We start from the raw sequence: 16,106 nt of genomic DNA on the forward strand, positions 1-16,106 counted from the left end.
TCAACTTATAAAAAGAGACAAGAGTGTTTCAGCTCATGGTTTGGAGGTTTTAGTGGTCAGCTGGTTGCTTTACGTGAGGCCAGGTAGAGGTCGCATGTGACAGAGAAAGTTACTGGGCCACAAAAATCCTTTCAAGTCATGCACCCGCTCCTTGTGTTCTAGCATGTTCTTTTTATCATGAGTGGGAGGAAGCCTTATTTTGGCCCCAATTCCAAGGCTTCAGTCCATCCTGGTGGGGAGGGCTTGGCAGGACAGAGCAGCTCACTTCGTAACAGCCAGGAAGCAGAGAGGGATGCCTGAGCTAGCAGCTTCTTTCCTTTTTTCCTTTTATTCCATTTGAGCCCCCAGTCTACAGAAAGGAGCTATCTCCATTTAGGGCAGATCTTTACGGACACACTCATGGGTATACGGATTAGTCAACCTAAGAACTTTCTCAGTCCAGTCAAGTTGACAATCAAGATTCATCAGCACAGATTCCTTCTGCTAGACTCCCATGTGCTACCTAGGGCCACAGACTGAGGATCAACTCTCCCACACATAGGTCATGGGGGATCATTGAAGATCCATATGACACAACAAGGGATAATGAAAAGGAGAGTCAGCTTAAAATGTTTTCAACTTTTCCTCTCCCTGGCTCTGAATTATTCTTTCCAGGGTTATGCAAAGCTATCATCATTACTAAAATTTCTAGGGCCATCTTCACTGTACCAAAAGACACATAAGAATGAAAGCTCATAAATATGTGCTAATTCTAGAGGACTTCCACCCTCTAGGTAAAAAGAGTGGCTTCCTCTTTTCTTGCCATTTTGGATGCGTATTTCTCAGAGAGCAATTTGACTTAGTTTGCCTCTTCCTTCTCTATATAAAGCAGTTTTTAATAGTATAGCACTATTAGAGAGTTACCAAAAGAACATCATCTTAAGACTGTTGAGCCTCCGCGTAGGAGGGGTCACGGGAGTTTCAGGGCAGATCACAACCTGTTCATGCATCCTTCAGCATCACAGGATGCTTCACACAGCATTCACTCTCTAACACACTTACTCCTGTCTTGCCCAGCCCTTCTGTTATAAGTCCTTTGCCTTGGGAATCAACTACTGGTGCTCAAGGAGTATAATATGCACAGCCTTGGCCCTCAATTACCTTAATGGCTTATAATGAGATTTTGGCCAGGTCGCAGGTAGCAGCTTATTACTTCCTGCTCAGCATGTACAATGTCAGTGCTGTTAGTTTGTGTGTGGAGTGTGGCTTGGAGCTGGGCACCAAATTGTCAGAACCAGTTGTATTCTATTAGATGGGAGACTCATATTGGCCCATGGGCACTTTCTTTTTCCAATATGGAGACATGTTAATTCACCAAAGGGTGAATCCTGAGAAATCCAAGCCCGCCAAATAAAAGGGGTAATACCCAAGTCCTCTAAGTAACATATTCCAGGGACAGATAACACCTGGTACCACTCACCATCAGCAATGTATGTCTACTGAGAACATACAATTAGTAGGAGAAAAATATATCCCTCTTAAGTCTCTGGTGCCTTCGTTAACTAATAAAGGACTTTATGCACTTCTACTACTATGTCTTTATTCTGGGCAAGAAAAAAAGTACAGAATTTCAGGTTCTTAGAAACTTCCTTGGGCTTTTCTTGAATTAACGTAAGCATATGTGTGTCTATACACTCTCCTCACCCCCCAAGAAAAAGCAGCTTAAAGGATAAGTAGTTGAAAAACCCTGAAATCATAAATGTATTTTTGGATATGGTATAATTCACTATTGTCCAAGAATTATGCCTTCTGAAATGTAGACTTTTGAATATTTCCTTTGTACTATAAATGTCTTTGAATTATACGACATATCAGCAGATTCCTTTTGTTTTGGAGATGCAATAGAGGGTTCTGAAATTAGAAAAGATTATAGTAGTATCAGCACAGGAAAAATTTATTTGGGTTGTCCTGAAGGGCAGATGTAGGTAGTACCAAAGTGTCCAAAAGGAAGTCCGGCTTGCCAGTCCTTTCAGGATATGTGTTATGACAAACCTACTGTGACTGAGCCTGCTTAATTTGAAAAGCCCCTCACCCAATCTTGAATTAAATAATTAAAAAGGAACTTGTCTTTATTTTTAGTGAGTGTCTTCAGAAATTTCAGGCTGTGGAACCAAACAGGAGGGTAGGTGTTTCCCCTCTTCTGATGTGAGCTTTCTAATAGGAACAGATCTGAAACCCAAAAGCAAATTTTTGCTTGAAATTAGAGCCAAAATTCCCATTCTCATGGTGAGGATGATCGTCACTGCTCAGAAGTGTCCTGTAAGACACTTACTTGCAGTATTGAGGAAGTCTAAAGACTTCCTGGGAAAACTGTCCCCTCACCCTCTGCCTTCATAAATCATGGTTTGCAGATTCAGGTCTACTCCTAAAACGTTGCTTTTCTCCTGCTAATCAGTTAAATTTAGGCTCATCAGTCAAATTTAAGCTTTGTTTTTCTTTTGTTTTCACCACCTGAATATTGTTTCTGGTTTTTGTTGAAAACCCTGGGACTAGTACAGGCTAGACTAGGCAGGAACTCTACGCTGAGTTGTATTGCCAGACCGTGATCAGCATTTCTATTTTAGGTACATTTTGCTTTCTGATTCCTCTTAGGAAGAAAATAAAATATTGCCAAAGTTCAATAGGACCCTCAATTAACTAGGATTAGTTTAAAATCTCTGAATTCAAGCAGATTAAAAAACTAGATTGTGTATAATGGTTCATGCCTGTAGTTTCAAACTACTCATGAAGCAGAGACAAGATGGACTGCTGGCCTAGGCAAAAAGTTAACTGGCCCTTTTCCATCAGCAAGCCAGGCACTGTGGTACCCACTGACCGTTAGGTACTAACAGGCATAGGTTTGATCCTGTGTCAGGCTCTGGGCAAGAACAAAGGATGCTATTTGAACAGTACACCTAAAATAAATAAACGGAAAGAACTGCAGACAAGGCTGACAAGTGTGAGTTCAAACCCTAGTACTGCAAATAAAACAACAAAACTAATGTCAAGAAATTTGCCATTGACAAAGTGTTTCTATGAGGTCCTTTCCTCGCATCAGCCCTACTAAATGAGAAATGGGGGTGGGACCTGCCCATCTGTGTTTCCACAAGTCTTATTGGTGATTTGGGTACAGGGGAAAATCAGAAACCTCTGTCCCGAACCCATACAATCACGTCACTGACCTGTGAATGTCTAGGAGTGTGTGGTAAACACTAGAGGAGGAGTATCTTGACCAACAAAACCTACTCATAGATTGAGTACCTGCTAAGCCCCGGGCTTCACAGTGCTATGTGAGGAGTTGCTGATGGCAATCCAGGGATTCACAGAAAGAGAAGCTTTTAAGACCTTGAGAAATGCTCAGCCCTCAGCCCCAGTGTCCCACCAAGCTTCTTGACTCTTGGCATCTTCACTTGAAAACCCCACTCCTGCATGGTCACTATGAATCATCTAAAAATTCCCATTCCACATACTGTTGTGTGGGTGAGAGAAAACTCAACTTTCTCCTTCCCTGAGTGAGATAGTGAAGTAGGTGTCTGCCTGACAGTCCTATTGAGGACAAATAAAGGAAGACAATGGGCCAGGGCCCAGCTATTCGTCTTTGCTTCTCCCAGCCCAGCTCTTCAGCAACTGTTAATTTGTTTATTTGCCTACTTCTTGAGTCAAATCTAATCTCATTAATTTTCATCCTCTTATTTAATTTCTAAGGCCTTTTCCTGGAATGTCTTTTTTTGTTGTTCCTGTTTTTAAGCAATCACAGGTTTGAAATCTCTGGGAATAGCTCTTTCTCTAAAAGGGAAGTAGTCATTTGGTGTATGTGTCAGGGAATGATAGGGACCCAACAGAGATCAACAGCACTTTAAATTATTATTAAGTTCTCAGAGAAGGCTGAGGGGTAGATTTCAGTCAAGGAACAGCCATGTTGAGGGTGTTCTGATTCTGATTTTTATTTTTTTTTTGTTTTTGACAAATCAGCTAGTGACTATTCCATGCTCTTTGGTGACTTTTTGTATGAGGCTTTGCATGGCCCAAACAATCTTTTGTCATAAGAAATGGTAAGTCTACCTTCATTAGTTTGAATGTGTCTTTACATTCAAGTGATATGCAAAACCCTCCAAGCCTTCAGCTTAGAATAATTAGAACAATTAATGCTAAAGGAAATCAGTCCATGAAATTGAGGCAGAAGAAATCTAAAAGTATGGAAGGGTCAGTGGTAGACATGTTCTCAAAAGCCTTTAGCCCAGATTGAGTAAACATGACATACAGAGCATTACAGAACCTGTAAGCACAGTGTGGTTTTAACGGTCCTTCCTGAACAGTTACCATCAGCGTTTATTTTAAGGAAGGCCTCTGTCTTTCCTAATTTCATGCTGCCCTCTAGTGGCTCCTCCTCTTGTCACTTCAGAAGTTACAGGGGAGATGATAAAGATAGAAGTAAAGGGGGGTGTGGTTCTTTTTTTCTGTCTCACTCCTATCTGATACCTCTCTGAGAAAGTAATACACAGCCCTCCCTCTTGTCCACTGCCTGCTTTGAGTGACAGACTAGTTTATGGCACATCCGTCAGTGGACTGTACTTCATGAATCTTAGCTGATTTGCATCCCATCTCTGCACACACTTTGGAATATAGCCCATCACAAATCCATTATGGCCCCTTAAACTACAGACATGGGGAAGAGGAAAATACGCTTGCTCCACCTTGGCTCATGTTTCCCTCTGAATAAAAGAGGGGCTGGGAGTTTGGCCTAGTGGTTAAAGTGCTTGCCTAGCATGCATGAAGACCCGGGTTTGATTCCTTGGTACCACATACATAGAAAAAAGCCGTAAGTAGTGCTGAGGCTCAAGTGGTAGAGCTCTAGCCTTGAGAAAGTCCAAGGACAGTGCTCAGGCCCTGAGCTCAAGTCCAGGACTGGCAAAAAAAAAAAAAAAAGTAAGAATGAATCTAGGTCTTATTTGTGATCTTTGAACTTCTTAAAAGGACCTCTGTTGGCTGTGAACAGAGTGAAAAAAATACACTTGAAAAATAAGTTAAACCATAGCTTCCATTCTTGTGATTCAGAGATAATTCTAGACTGGAAAAGTCATGAGGGTCTCTAGTCGTGTCCTTAAGAAACCAATCGGAATTACCTTTTCTAACTCTGTATATGAAAGACTTTACATCAAATCTCTTTTATCCCATTTCAAGAATTCCCTGAAACTGAAAGGAGGAAAACTAACATTGTGTGTATTACATTACTAGGAAGTAAAATATCCTTATAGCTGAATATAAGTAAATTATTACTGTTTAGGATATCAAGAATATATACTATTTCTGTCTTCGTTTTTAATTGGGACCAAAACCTAACCTGAGAATAAAGAAAAAATAAACTTGGCTCATTAGCACTTATGAATGTTGATGGGAGGAGAATGAGAAGGCAGTATTTACAGAATTATCTGTATAGTATTTTTTGTTTGATGAGAATGTATCTGGAGGTTACAGCCATATACTGGTGATATTCCAATCAGGGATGCAGTGAATGAGCCATGTGTGTAGCTGAGGTTCTTCCTTCACTTCCTGACCATCCACTTCCCTAGGATTCATCTTTTAAAGAAGACTCGTGGCCTCATACTTGAGAGGCAGGTACTTTGGTTATTTTGAAATCAGCTCTTACTTGCAGCCTGGGAAGTTAAGCATTTTCTATTGAGTTGAAATCTCTAAACAAAACAAAAGTACCATTTTCCTCCCTCAGGTAGCCTCAAAGCACAATCCTTCTAATCTCTTACTCCTACTGAGTAAGTAGGATGGGATTTTCCAAAATAAATGCTAATAAAGTGAAAAAATGGCATTTGAACAAAAGCATGTTGGTATTTCCATTATATGAATCTTAGAGAGGAAATAATCATCTGTCAGGTAACTTTTACTCTGTAGGCCAAATGCTTCCTTAGTGTGGACAGGACTTTGCATGGCCCTGTCAGGTCTGGTGAGTATCACAACACCTGCTACTTGGTCATAAGGTACAGGGGCGCAGAGACAGTGGACCAGGGAACTGAGCTACCTAGCGGTGCAAGAATTTCTTGAACTGGGACTTACATTTCCATTTTCCACTAGAAGATTATGTGAGACAATTCTCACCTCGAGTTTGTTCTTTCTTTCCTTCATTTTCCTCCCCACTTGCTTCTTGCACAACGATAACCCTTATTTCACCTGCTCCAGGAGTCTATCATCCACAGGTTCCAGTGTTATCACATGCCCACTTGTCTACCTGTGATCTGGGAGGCCTGTGTCCTTGCTCTGGTTGTCCCTTGCTTCAGTAGCTTCTCAAGATTCTCCCTTCTGTTTCCTTCCTTGCAAATTCAGGCTGAGGCCTGATTAGGACAGCACCTGTCTGAGCAGGCTGATGATTGCATGTCAGGAGTTATTACAAGGCTTTGGGTATTGGGGAAAAGGATCCATTTGGGGGCTTTCTTTTGTGATAGGAATGCATTTGAGCCTTAGATAGGGGGCCAGACTGGGATTTTGCATGGTCCTTACACTAGAAGCAATGTGTCATGCTATTCCTCCATTCAAATCCTCTCATGTACCCAAAGCATTCACCTTTGGGTGTATTCTCTTTATGCTAAGAAGCAAACAAACATTAATTGTACCAGCAATGTTTATCACGGATTCATAGCCTGAAGGAACAGTGACAACAACTAAACTTGAACATTATACAATTTGTTAGAGAGCAAAAATATGGACCCAAGACGTGTATCTTAAGTATAGTAAAAATCCTCAAATTCAAAACTGAATTGAACTGAAGTGCCACACAATAAAATGTGTGAACTAAATTTTAACAAGAGGCCTCAAGCCTTTCTCTCACAACAATGCGATGTGCCACAACTTTTCTCCAAGAAACTGCCTCTCAAAACCTAGATGACTGCTGGGGCCATAGCTCAAATGCTTGTCTGGCAAGCCTAAGGTCTTGAGTTCAAACCCTACTACTGCAAACTCTCACACAAAAAGAAAATTGAGGAGTAAAACAGCATAGATAGGAGTTTGCTGTGAACAAAGAAAAATTTCCAGCCTTTAGTTTATCCCGTCCCTGAGAAGAAGGGGGTGGGGTGGGGTCAAATATCAACTAATGTGAGATTCAGCCTAGCAGGTAGAAATTCCCATTATTCTCAGGGGGCTGTTTTACATAATAATAGAGACACAAAAGCACGGTTAGGGGAATTGCCTAATGAATAGCAAGACCTGTGTGGCACCCCTTGCCAGCCCAGGATGCAGTGGACAGGCCCAGACAGTTTCCAGAATTGATGCTCTTTTCTTGACCTTCACTTTTGTCCTATGGTCAAGTGAAGAACCATTGGTCCTTTCTGCCTGAGGCCTGCCTCACAGCCAGGCCAACAGAGACAGGAAGGAGTTTGCCCCTTTTGCTCAAAAACAGTTCCCAAGCAATCCCCTTAAGATTTTTTTTTTTTTAGTCTTTTTTCCAAGTCTATCCTTAGTATGTAAGGAGCTTACATTGAAGGAGAGCCTTATGCCAAGAGCCTGTAATTCTGCAGCTCTGCTAAATCTTGCTCAGTACCTGCAGTGGGCAGGGCTGATAACACAGCTAGCCTCTGAGTGCTACAACAGCCCATCCTCAAAACCAGAAAATGGGGTGTGTTTATTCAGGCATGGGCTTTCTGGGGAAGTGTCCCCTCCTAGGTGATGTTTGTAGCTCAAAAGGCCAGATGATAACATTCACTGAGCTTTCTCCAACACAGGGAGGCGAGATAAGTGTTCAGCATAAAAATAGCAGAATTCATGAACAGGAGATAGGGTTCCCTAAAACTCTGCCCTGTGCTTCAACAAGACACTTGTGACCTGTAAACATCTTTGAAAATTTTGTGCCAAAGGAGAAGACATATCTGGGATTAAAATAAGGATTTCCACTATGGAATGTTAATAAACTCCTGTGAAAATAATACACATGTTCACTTGTTGGTATTAATCTATCCCACAGACATCTCTTGGGTACCTTCTCTGTTTGGGGCACTGACAGAACTAGGAAGATCTGGAATATCCTGTTTATGGATTATCTTTTTTTTTTTTTTTGCCAGTCCTGGGCTTGAGCTCAGGGCCTGAGCACTGTCCTTGGACTTTCTCAAGGCTAGAGCTCTACCACTTGAGCCTCAGCACCACTTCCGGCTTTTTTCTATATGTGGTACCAAGGAATCGAACCCGGGTCTTCATGCATGCTAGGCAAGCACTTTAACCACTAGGCCAAACTCCTGGCCCCTATGGATTGTCATAGTATGCCAGAGACATACTTCTGGAACCTTCCATCACAGATCAGAAAGGCCTCTACTAATACCCTCCTCAGTCACTGGAGTCCTCTTACCAGTCCCTCTCCCAGCATGTGGTATTGCCTGCTGTGAGCTCCTGTGATTGCCCAGCTACCCTTAAACATTCATACTAGTATTTAAAATGAAGACCAAGCTAAATTAGAGTCAGATTGATAATTTCCCTATGTTGCAAATATGAATTGATCTGTCCTATTGGTCCCACCTGCACTCATTCAGCAAAAGTTTTCATATTTGTGTGGGCAAAGCCCTGGCTCTGACAGGGCATGAGACTCGGGTTTGTGCCAAAGTGGGCAAGATGTGGAAAGTTAGCAGGCATCGTGTCCCCTTGCTCCCCAAGCCAGGCCCGTGACTTTGAGACAAGTGGCTGCAAAGTTAATGGAAACCCTTTCTCTGGTGATTTCTGGCTCTTACAGAGCTGCTTTTTGGATTCAGGCTCACCACTGGTGATAGGAACTAGAAGGGTTTCAAGACCTGACTTAGCCCAAAGCAAACTGTAATCCATTTACCACTGGGCTCAAATGCTTCAAAGCATTTACTAAGTTGCTCATACATGTAATCCTACTCATGAGGCTGAGATCTGAAGAAAAGGACCAGAAATGAAGCTATGGCTCAAGTGGTAGAGCACAAAAGCTCTGGGACAGTGTTTAGGCCCTGAGTTCTGGCCCTGCCTGGCTAGATGGGTGCACACACACACACACACACACACACACACACACACACAAATTCGTCAGGAACTGGTGGCTCAGTTGAGATCTGAGCACTGGGGTTTGAAAGCCCGTCTGAGCAGGAATCCTGTCTTCAATTACCAATCAAAGAGCCGGAAATGGCATTGTGGCTCCAATGATAGAGCTCTAGCCTTGAGCACAAAAGCTAAGAACAGCACCCAGGCCCTGAATTCAAGCTTCAGTACTGACACAAAAAGAAATAAAATTACAGAGTTCCATTTTAGTTATGAATTTATGACTTGGTAAAGACAAACAATCCAGCTAAGTTAAGTTAAAGCCCAGTTAAGGGCTTTGTACCTAGCCACAGGACTGATCATTAAGGCTGGATTTAAATACTGCCTAACCACCTCCTACTAGACAGACCATGGCCACACAGAGAGGTGGGTGAACGTGGACATCATGAAGGCCAGGCTGCACACATAGTAGGCACACAAATTCCCTTCCTTTGAGACTTTCCCCCTTCTCCTAGCTCCCTCCAGCCGGCCACCATCACTACCCTTCCATCCAAGAGAAGAGGCTGAGACTCTCACCCGTTCGGCAGCCCCACGTCATAACTTACCATGCATAATTAGAACATCCATTCCAGAGGGGGGAGAACATTGAAAAGATAAAGGGCCTCTTTAAAACAGATTCTTCCCAATACATTTTTTTCATAATTATAGCTTTAAGAGCTTATGGTGATGGGAAAGCTGGCTACTTAAGAAAAATTAGGAGTCTCATTTGGCAGGAGAAGATTCCCCAGGGGACGGCACACTGTCATTTTTCAGGGCCCCAGAAAAGAAAGCTCCACACAGACGTCAGCACGTCTGCCTGATACATGGCAAGCCTGCTTCACTTATTATGGCCAAAGCCAGATATTTTAATTAAAAACACTACATCTGCCATTAAATGGGCTGTTCCCACTCCAGTTCTGAGAAGATACAAACAAGTGAATGCAAGGCAGATGTGCACAGAAAAACATGGCCTACTGAGTCACAACCAGTTGTTCCCCAGATCCCCTCCTTAGGAAAATATTCCTTGCAAACAAACCCATTCCCTCTGTGATTGAGGGGAGGTGGGGGGCAGCCCATGATGCTACCTCCCTAAATTTATGGACAGAGCCTATTATTTCACAAATAACCCTCATGATAAATACAGAAAGTCCAAAGACATATGGGATTGGGCAGGCTGGCTCATTTCTTTTGCCTCTTGCTTATTTCCCTATGTATTTTGTGAACACAAAAGTAACATCTTGGGATTAACCATGTCATCAACAAGAGCATGCACAGGAAGGAAACTCAGAAGAAGCCCAGGTAGCCTAATTTAAGGCATAGATGGCTCCAGTGCACCAAAAAGAAAAATCAGCCAATTTCAAGTGTCACTAGCCAGGGTACCTTTCTTCCCAGGCCAGTGCCAGCAGATGGGTCATTTTTGTATACCAGATAATCCTTACCACTGAGTGCTTCCCCTTTAGGGATTTTATTCAAGGTGACAGATTCTCATACAGTGGCCCTGGGATCACCTCAAGTCACCATGCTTTCATTGGGGGCCTTCCTGTGGAGTCCAAATTTAAATGGACTGAAGTTATCCTAAGACCCTGACCCCATTATTCTTACAGAGGAGGGGGTGCTGGGAACTTCTAAGCTGCTGTGAATGTTCTGGATCTGTAGGAACAGGGGAAGACCTGTCTGATGGGGAGTGATGTCAGCTTGAGTTAGAGAGGAAGACAGTGTTACAGTGTCCTTGGCATAATATGGAGCTGGTATCTCTTGTCAGTATCTCTGTTTTCTGTCACTACACACAATCCTGGACCTGTCTCTCGTCCTGACAGTGTCTTTTCAGATCGGGTTATTGCCAGCCCAGAGACCAACTCGGCTCCCCAGCACACAGCCCCTTTGTTTGAAGTCTGCCCTTCTGTCATTAATGCACTTGATGTCTATTTAAATCTGACAGTGAGTCCAGTATCTCTTTTCCCGTCAAGAGATCATTGACAATATTAATACCTCATGTCCTTGCCTCATCTTCCAAGCACTGACACCCAGCCACAGTCTCTTGTATCCATCAAACAGCCCTCTCTCACCAGGGTGTCTATAAACATTCTTGCTTCTGGGCCCAAAGAAACTGGGCAGGACATAAAAAGGACTTTATCAATGCCAACCAGAAAGAAGGTCTGGGAATGTGGCTCAGAGCACATCCTGGTGCACATTCCAGGGGTTCTGATCCCATCTGGTTACATCTAAGGAAAACTTCAGAGTGGAAGCTCACCATGGAGAGAGAGGACAGAAAGAAACCACAGCCCTGGATGCACAGAGAGTTTACTGGAGAAGAGTGTGGCTGTGATCGAGGAGAAGACCAGTGTGCATGCACACGCTTGCCTTTCATACTTTCACTCAAGAGAAAGACTACTTACAGTATGTATCTGACAACACTATCCACATCTTATTTTTATAAAAATCACATCAATAAAGATGCACTGAACTCACAAACTGATACCTTGAATTGAAACCTCTTTGTGCAACTACTTAAAGACAAAACATTTTAATTCATTTTAGCCCATTGCCATAAAATAAAATGATGCCCTCTGGCCCCATCTTTCCAGATTATTGAGCATTTATTTAGATCAGTTAGATTTAAGTAAACCCTCTACCCCCTGCAAATTGTCCCATTCCTATGAGGCATTCCTACCCAAGGCCCATAGAGGCCACAGAGCCTGACCAGCAAGAATCCCTAGGATCCTGGCATTGGTGGTAATATTAGCACAACCCTAAACAATACATCATTTAGCACAATAAAGGGACAAGCTCAATGCCAATAGCCAAGAGAATAACTTTAGCCTTGAGAACGGTCTCAGAGAGGTTTCATCCAATCTCAATATTTCCAGGCAGCAAACCAATAGTAAACACCAGAAACCAGGGATAAGAAGCCAAGGATAAAGAAAGAACAATTGGGAAGAACAAAAGTTGTTTGTGGGAACATGGCTGGAAGTACTGAGAAACCTCCATGCAACTGTGTCACCCTGTCCCTCTTCCAATGCTAAAATATCCTGAGGACCCCCCAAATGTCCAAATTCGTCCCAAGTTACCCAAGCCAGGCAACATCTGTCCTGTACTTAAAAGTTTTAATGAGTCACTTGAATCCTTTAAGAACAAAGTTTAGAGCTGTGTATTAGAAAAAAATCTCTTTTACAGTCACAAAAATATTTACTACTCACAAAGTCTGAGGTAATGGCCCTGGTTAATTTCAAGTGCTAATTTGTCAAAGATTAACAAAGAATTGTGCTATGTTGCTTGTTGACTTCACAGTATCAAACATTCTCTCCAGCTGCCCCCTCCCACAAAAAAGTCATGCATATGTGTAGCTTTTTTGGCAGGCAGGTTTGTGGCTCATGAATTTCTGTGTTCTGGAATCTCTCTCTTTTCTTTTTTTCCCTAGTTGTGAACATTTCAGAGATTAGTCTCATTAGTGCTAATACAACTGTGCTTGACTGTATTTTAAGTTAGATCTTCTAAAGTAGGTTTTTCAACAAAAAAGGTGGCAGAAGCAAAATTAAGTTTTAAGTATTTTCTTAGAAAAGTTGATTTACTTTTCCTTAATCTCACAAGGTTTCACAATAACCATGATAGATGATTTTGTGAATATTTAGGATTGAAAAAGTGAGTTGATTTAAGACGTCTGACCCTAATCTAATCTAGGGGATGCTTCCATCAGTAAGAATCACAGAAGTGACCAACATGTTTTATATGTGAAGCTAGACCTAAAATACAAGCAGTATAACATATACAGGGCTCAATGCATTTACTTATGGACTAACGGATGGTATTATGGTAAGCTTTGGGTGGGGATCCAAAGACATGGTTCCTGAGCAACTAAGTACTGTGAGAAACTAAAGTATCATTTACCAAAACAAATTCCAAAAGTGGAAACATGTTTTAGGAGCTGTACAGGAATGGAGGAAGGGTGAGCACATGTGGTCGTTATATTTAACATACACTGTATGAAAAACAAAGAAACTATATAACTGGAGGCACAGGAGGGGGGAAAAGGGGGTGGCATTGAGCAAGCATTGCCACTTATAACCTGACATATGGAATTGTTACCACTCATAAACCACTTAATAATAAAAATGCAAAAAACCCATAAAATCTCCTTATAAATGAGAGGAAAGTTTTCTGCAAACAAATGACAAAGCCAAACTGATGGTGCAAGTCAAATACATCATAACTGGACAAGTATGCTCAGGAGACACTTCAAGAAAAGGGATTCTGACATCAAGAGCTCTTGCCTGTGGCCTGAGCCACATACATATACTTGATCTCTTCCAGGCTCTGCAAGATTCTCTCTAGGAGTTAAGAAGGTCCATTCACAACTTCAACCCAACACTTATGCTACGTCTTTCATTTGGGCTGGATACATGTTTAAGTAGAACCTGCAAAAAGAGGGTCATGCTATATAATCTGGGGAATCATTTGGCAAATAGGGAAGGAAAAACTTCCCTAAAACAGGGGAACCACTCAGGGAGGATGTCAGTGCTAAGAAACAGCTATTCAGAAGGTTGAGATCTGAGGATCTCACCTTGGGTAGAAAAGACTATGAGGCTCTCATCTCCAACTGACAAGCAAAAAAGCCAGCCATGGAGGTGCGGCTCAAGTAGTAGAATGCCAGCCTTGAGCAAAGGAGCTGAGCCAAGTTTTTGTGTTCAATTCCTAGTACCTGTATATCTGTACACACACACATATAGGTATACATCTACGCAGACACGCACCAACTACACCAACTATTCCACCTGTAACAATGTGGTTCTCTCTTCCAGGTGTCCTGGGCAAGTGTCGCTATGTTTACTATGGGAAGAACTCAGAGGGCAACAGGTTTATCCGAGATGACCAGCTGTGATCTCAGCTCTGTAAGCCTCTCAGCCTATTTCATGAAAATAAAAGGAAAAGTGAAAAATAAAGAGCTAAAGCAAAACAGCAGTCCACATGGCATCTCTGTGGGAAGGCTACAGTTTCAGCTTCCCATACCTTGTGCTGACTTTGCCAGGCCTGTCAAGATCATCCTGCTGCTTTAGACTGAGTGGTCACAGAGAGATTGACATGATTGCCCTTAAGCAGGGCTCATCCACTGGGGTGAGAGGCAGCAGCGTCCAAGCGCTGGGGCTGACAGCATGCACACCATGATGGATTGCCTGTCCCTCCACTGCTCACCGGAGAGCAGAGGTCACACCTGGTGCCTCACTGGGCATGCTCAGTGGCTCCAGCCTTGTGAGGGGTGGGGCGGGGGCCCCCTGCCTGCAGCCTGCCTGAGTCAGGATTCCTCTGCTGTCCCCATGCTGTGGGTTTATTTCTAGTGGAATGGCCCACATATTAAGGAAGGAGAGTTTCCCAGGGTCCCCTTCTCTGCACAGGCCCTGTTCTCCTCCCTCCTCTAGGTGTGTTGCTTTGTAGATTTACAGATTTACTTCTCAACTAGCTCATACATTCCTAGTTGGCTTCATGCTTTTACAATCCCCGTTTTAGATTCCCTTTCCCTGAATCCCTCCCTGCATTATCTGCACTGATTCAGTTCCAAATCTACCTACTCCAAGCACCATGCAATGAGTGCTTTTGACTGCTCAAGGCTTGGTTGCACCCAGCAGTCTCACTGGATTGGGAGACACTCATCCTTGCCTGCTCTGCCTACAGCCATATTTACACTTGGGACTGGCTTATTCCTACGAGCGCTATCTTCACGTAGTGAGGTGATGAAAGATAGAGCAGGAGAGGTCCAGAAACTTAAAATGAAGGCTGTAGAAATACGAATCTGATCAAAGCAACATTTCCTATTTTTTCTCAAGACCTCTCAGAAATCGGCTTCATGATTTCCAAAACCTGTGTGCATCATTTTCTGGGTTCTAACACATGTCATAAAAAAGACTACACACTCAGCTAGCTGTGTGACTCTCACTTCATTGAACTTACTGATGCACAAACCAAATCACTGCAAGATATTTGAAAGGCTGCCACTTGCCCTTTCCACAAAAGCATTTATCTGCCATTTTATTTTTTTTTCTTTCTTTCTGCATTTAGGCCAGGTGTTCATCCTTCTAGATTGCCTAGAATTAGGACTGCAAAACTGGGAGAAATACCCTTCAAGAACAGATACACAACTGACCAGAAAAGTGGCTATTGTAAAGCCTGTGGGCACTGAGCATACCTGAGCTCCTAGAAGAGCCTCTTCCTCCCCCCTCGAGAGCCCTTTCCATAGCCAATGGCCTGCTCCATCAACAGGGTCCTAAATGACATACATCATGGCTGCCAGGAATTCCATGTGGAAATCATGTGACCTCATTAATCAGCTATTCAGATCCATTCCCACTAAAATCCTCAAAAACAATGATGAAGGATTATTCAACCTTTGCTTTCATCTCTCCAACCCACTCAGAACGGGAGCTGCTACCTGTGCAGTGTGTTATCTACAAAATCAGCTCCAGGGTAATGCTGGAAATTAGCTGTGTCAGGTCCCGCCCTGGCTCTTTGTTGAGAAGTTTCAGTGCCTGTTTTGTCTATGGCATCTAAGAGGCAGCAGGACTCTGCACAAGGGCAGCTTGACGAGGCCGATGTCATATCCAATCTAGCGGCCCATATATCCTTGTCTTTATAAAAGGCTTTAACCCTGCCTCAAACAATAAAAAAGCACTTGTGAACTGACCACAGGATTTTTCCATCTTTATTTTTCTTTTTTGTTTACTTTTCTTAATGTCAGAACCATTTGTATCGTGCGAAGGAATGTCTCTCTCAATATAAGCTTTGGAAATAAAAAATATATACATATTTGGAGCAAGTTATTGACCACATTGTTTGCCTTTCTTTGGCTTGTTTATCTGCTTCCAAAATGGTATAATAACTTTAAAGAAGATTAGCTTTAATTATAATTCACGCAAAGGCCATCTCAGTGGTATATTCATCTTATTGATAGAATTAGAGTGAGCTTGGCTTCTCTTAAGCAGGGATAATGGTAATGAATTATTGCCGGATTGTTTACAACTCTTTTTTTTTAAGCAATATCTGCCATAAAAACAAACCTTTTGGTCTGAATTAGCAGG

The 16,106-nt window shown here is 42.5% G+C and overlaps 1 protein-coding gene across 1 annotated transcript in view; it reads left to right on the forward strand.

Moving 5' to 3' along the window:
* Nucleotides 1-15,835, forward strand: part of Lrmda (leucine rich melanocyte differentiation associated) — a 999,007-nt gene extending 983,172 nt beyond the window's left edge. Inside the window, exon 7 of the mRNA XM_090346626.1 lies at nt 13,839-15,835. Within this exon, the coding sequence (XP_090202752.1) occupies nt 13,839-13,918 (80 nt within the window). The 3' untranslated portion in view covers nt 13,919-15,835. The remainder of the gene's footprint in view (nt 1-13,838) is intronic.
* The last annotated feature ends 271 nt before the right edge of the window (nt 15,836-16,106 follow it).

This window comes from Megascapheus bottae, chromosome 15 (assembly GCF_031878675.1).
Source record: "Megascapheus bottae isolate mThoBot1 chromosome 15, mThoBot2.hap1, whole genome shotgun sequence".
NCBI lineage: Eukaryota > Metazoa > Chordata > Mammalia > Rodentia > Geomyidae > Megascapheus > Megascapheus bottae.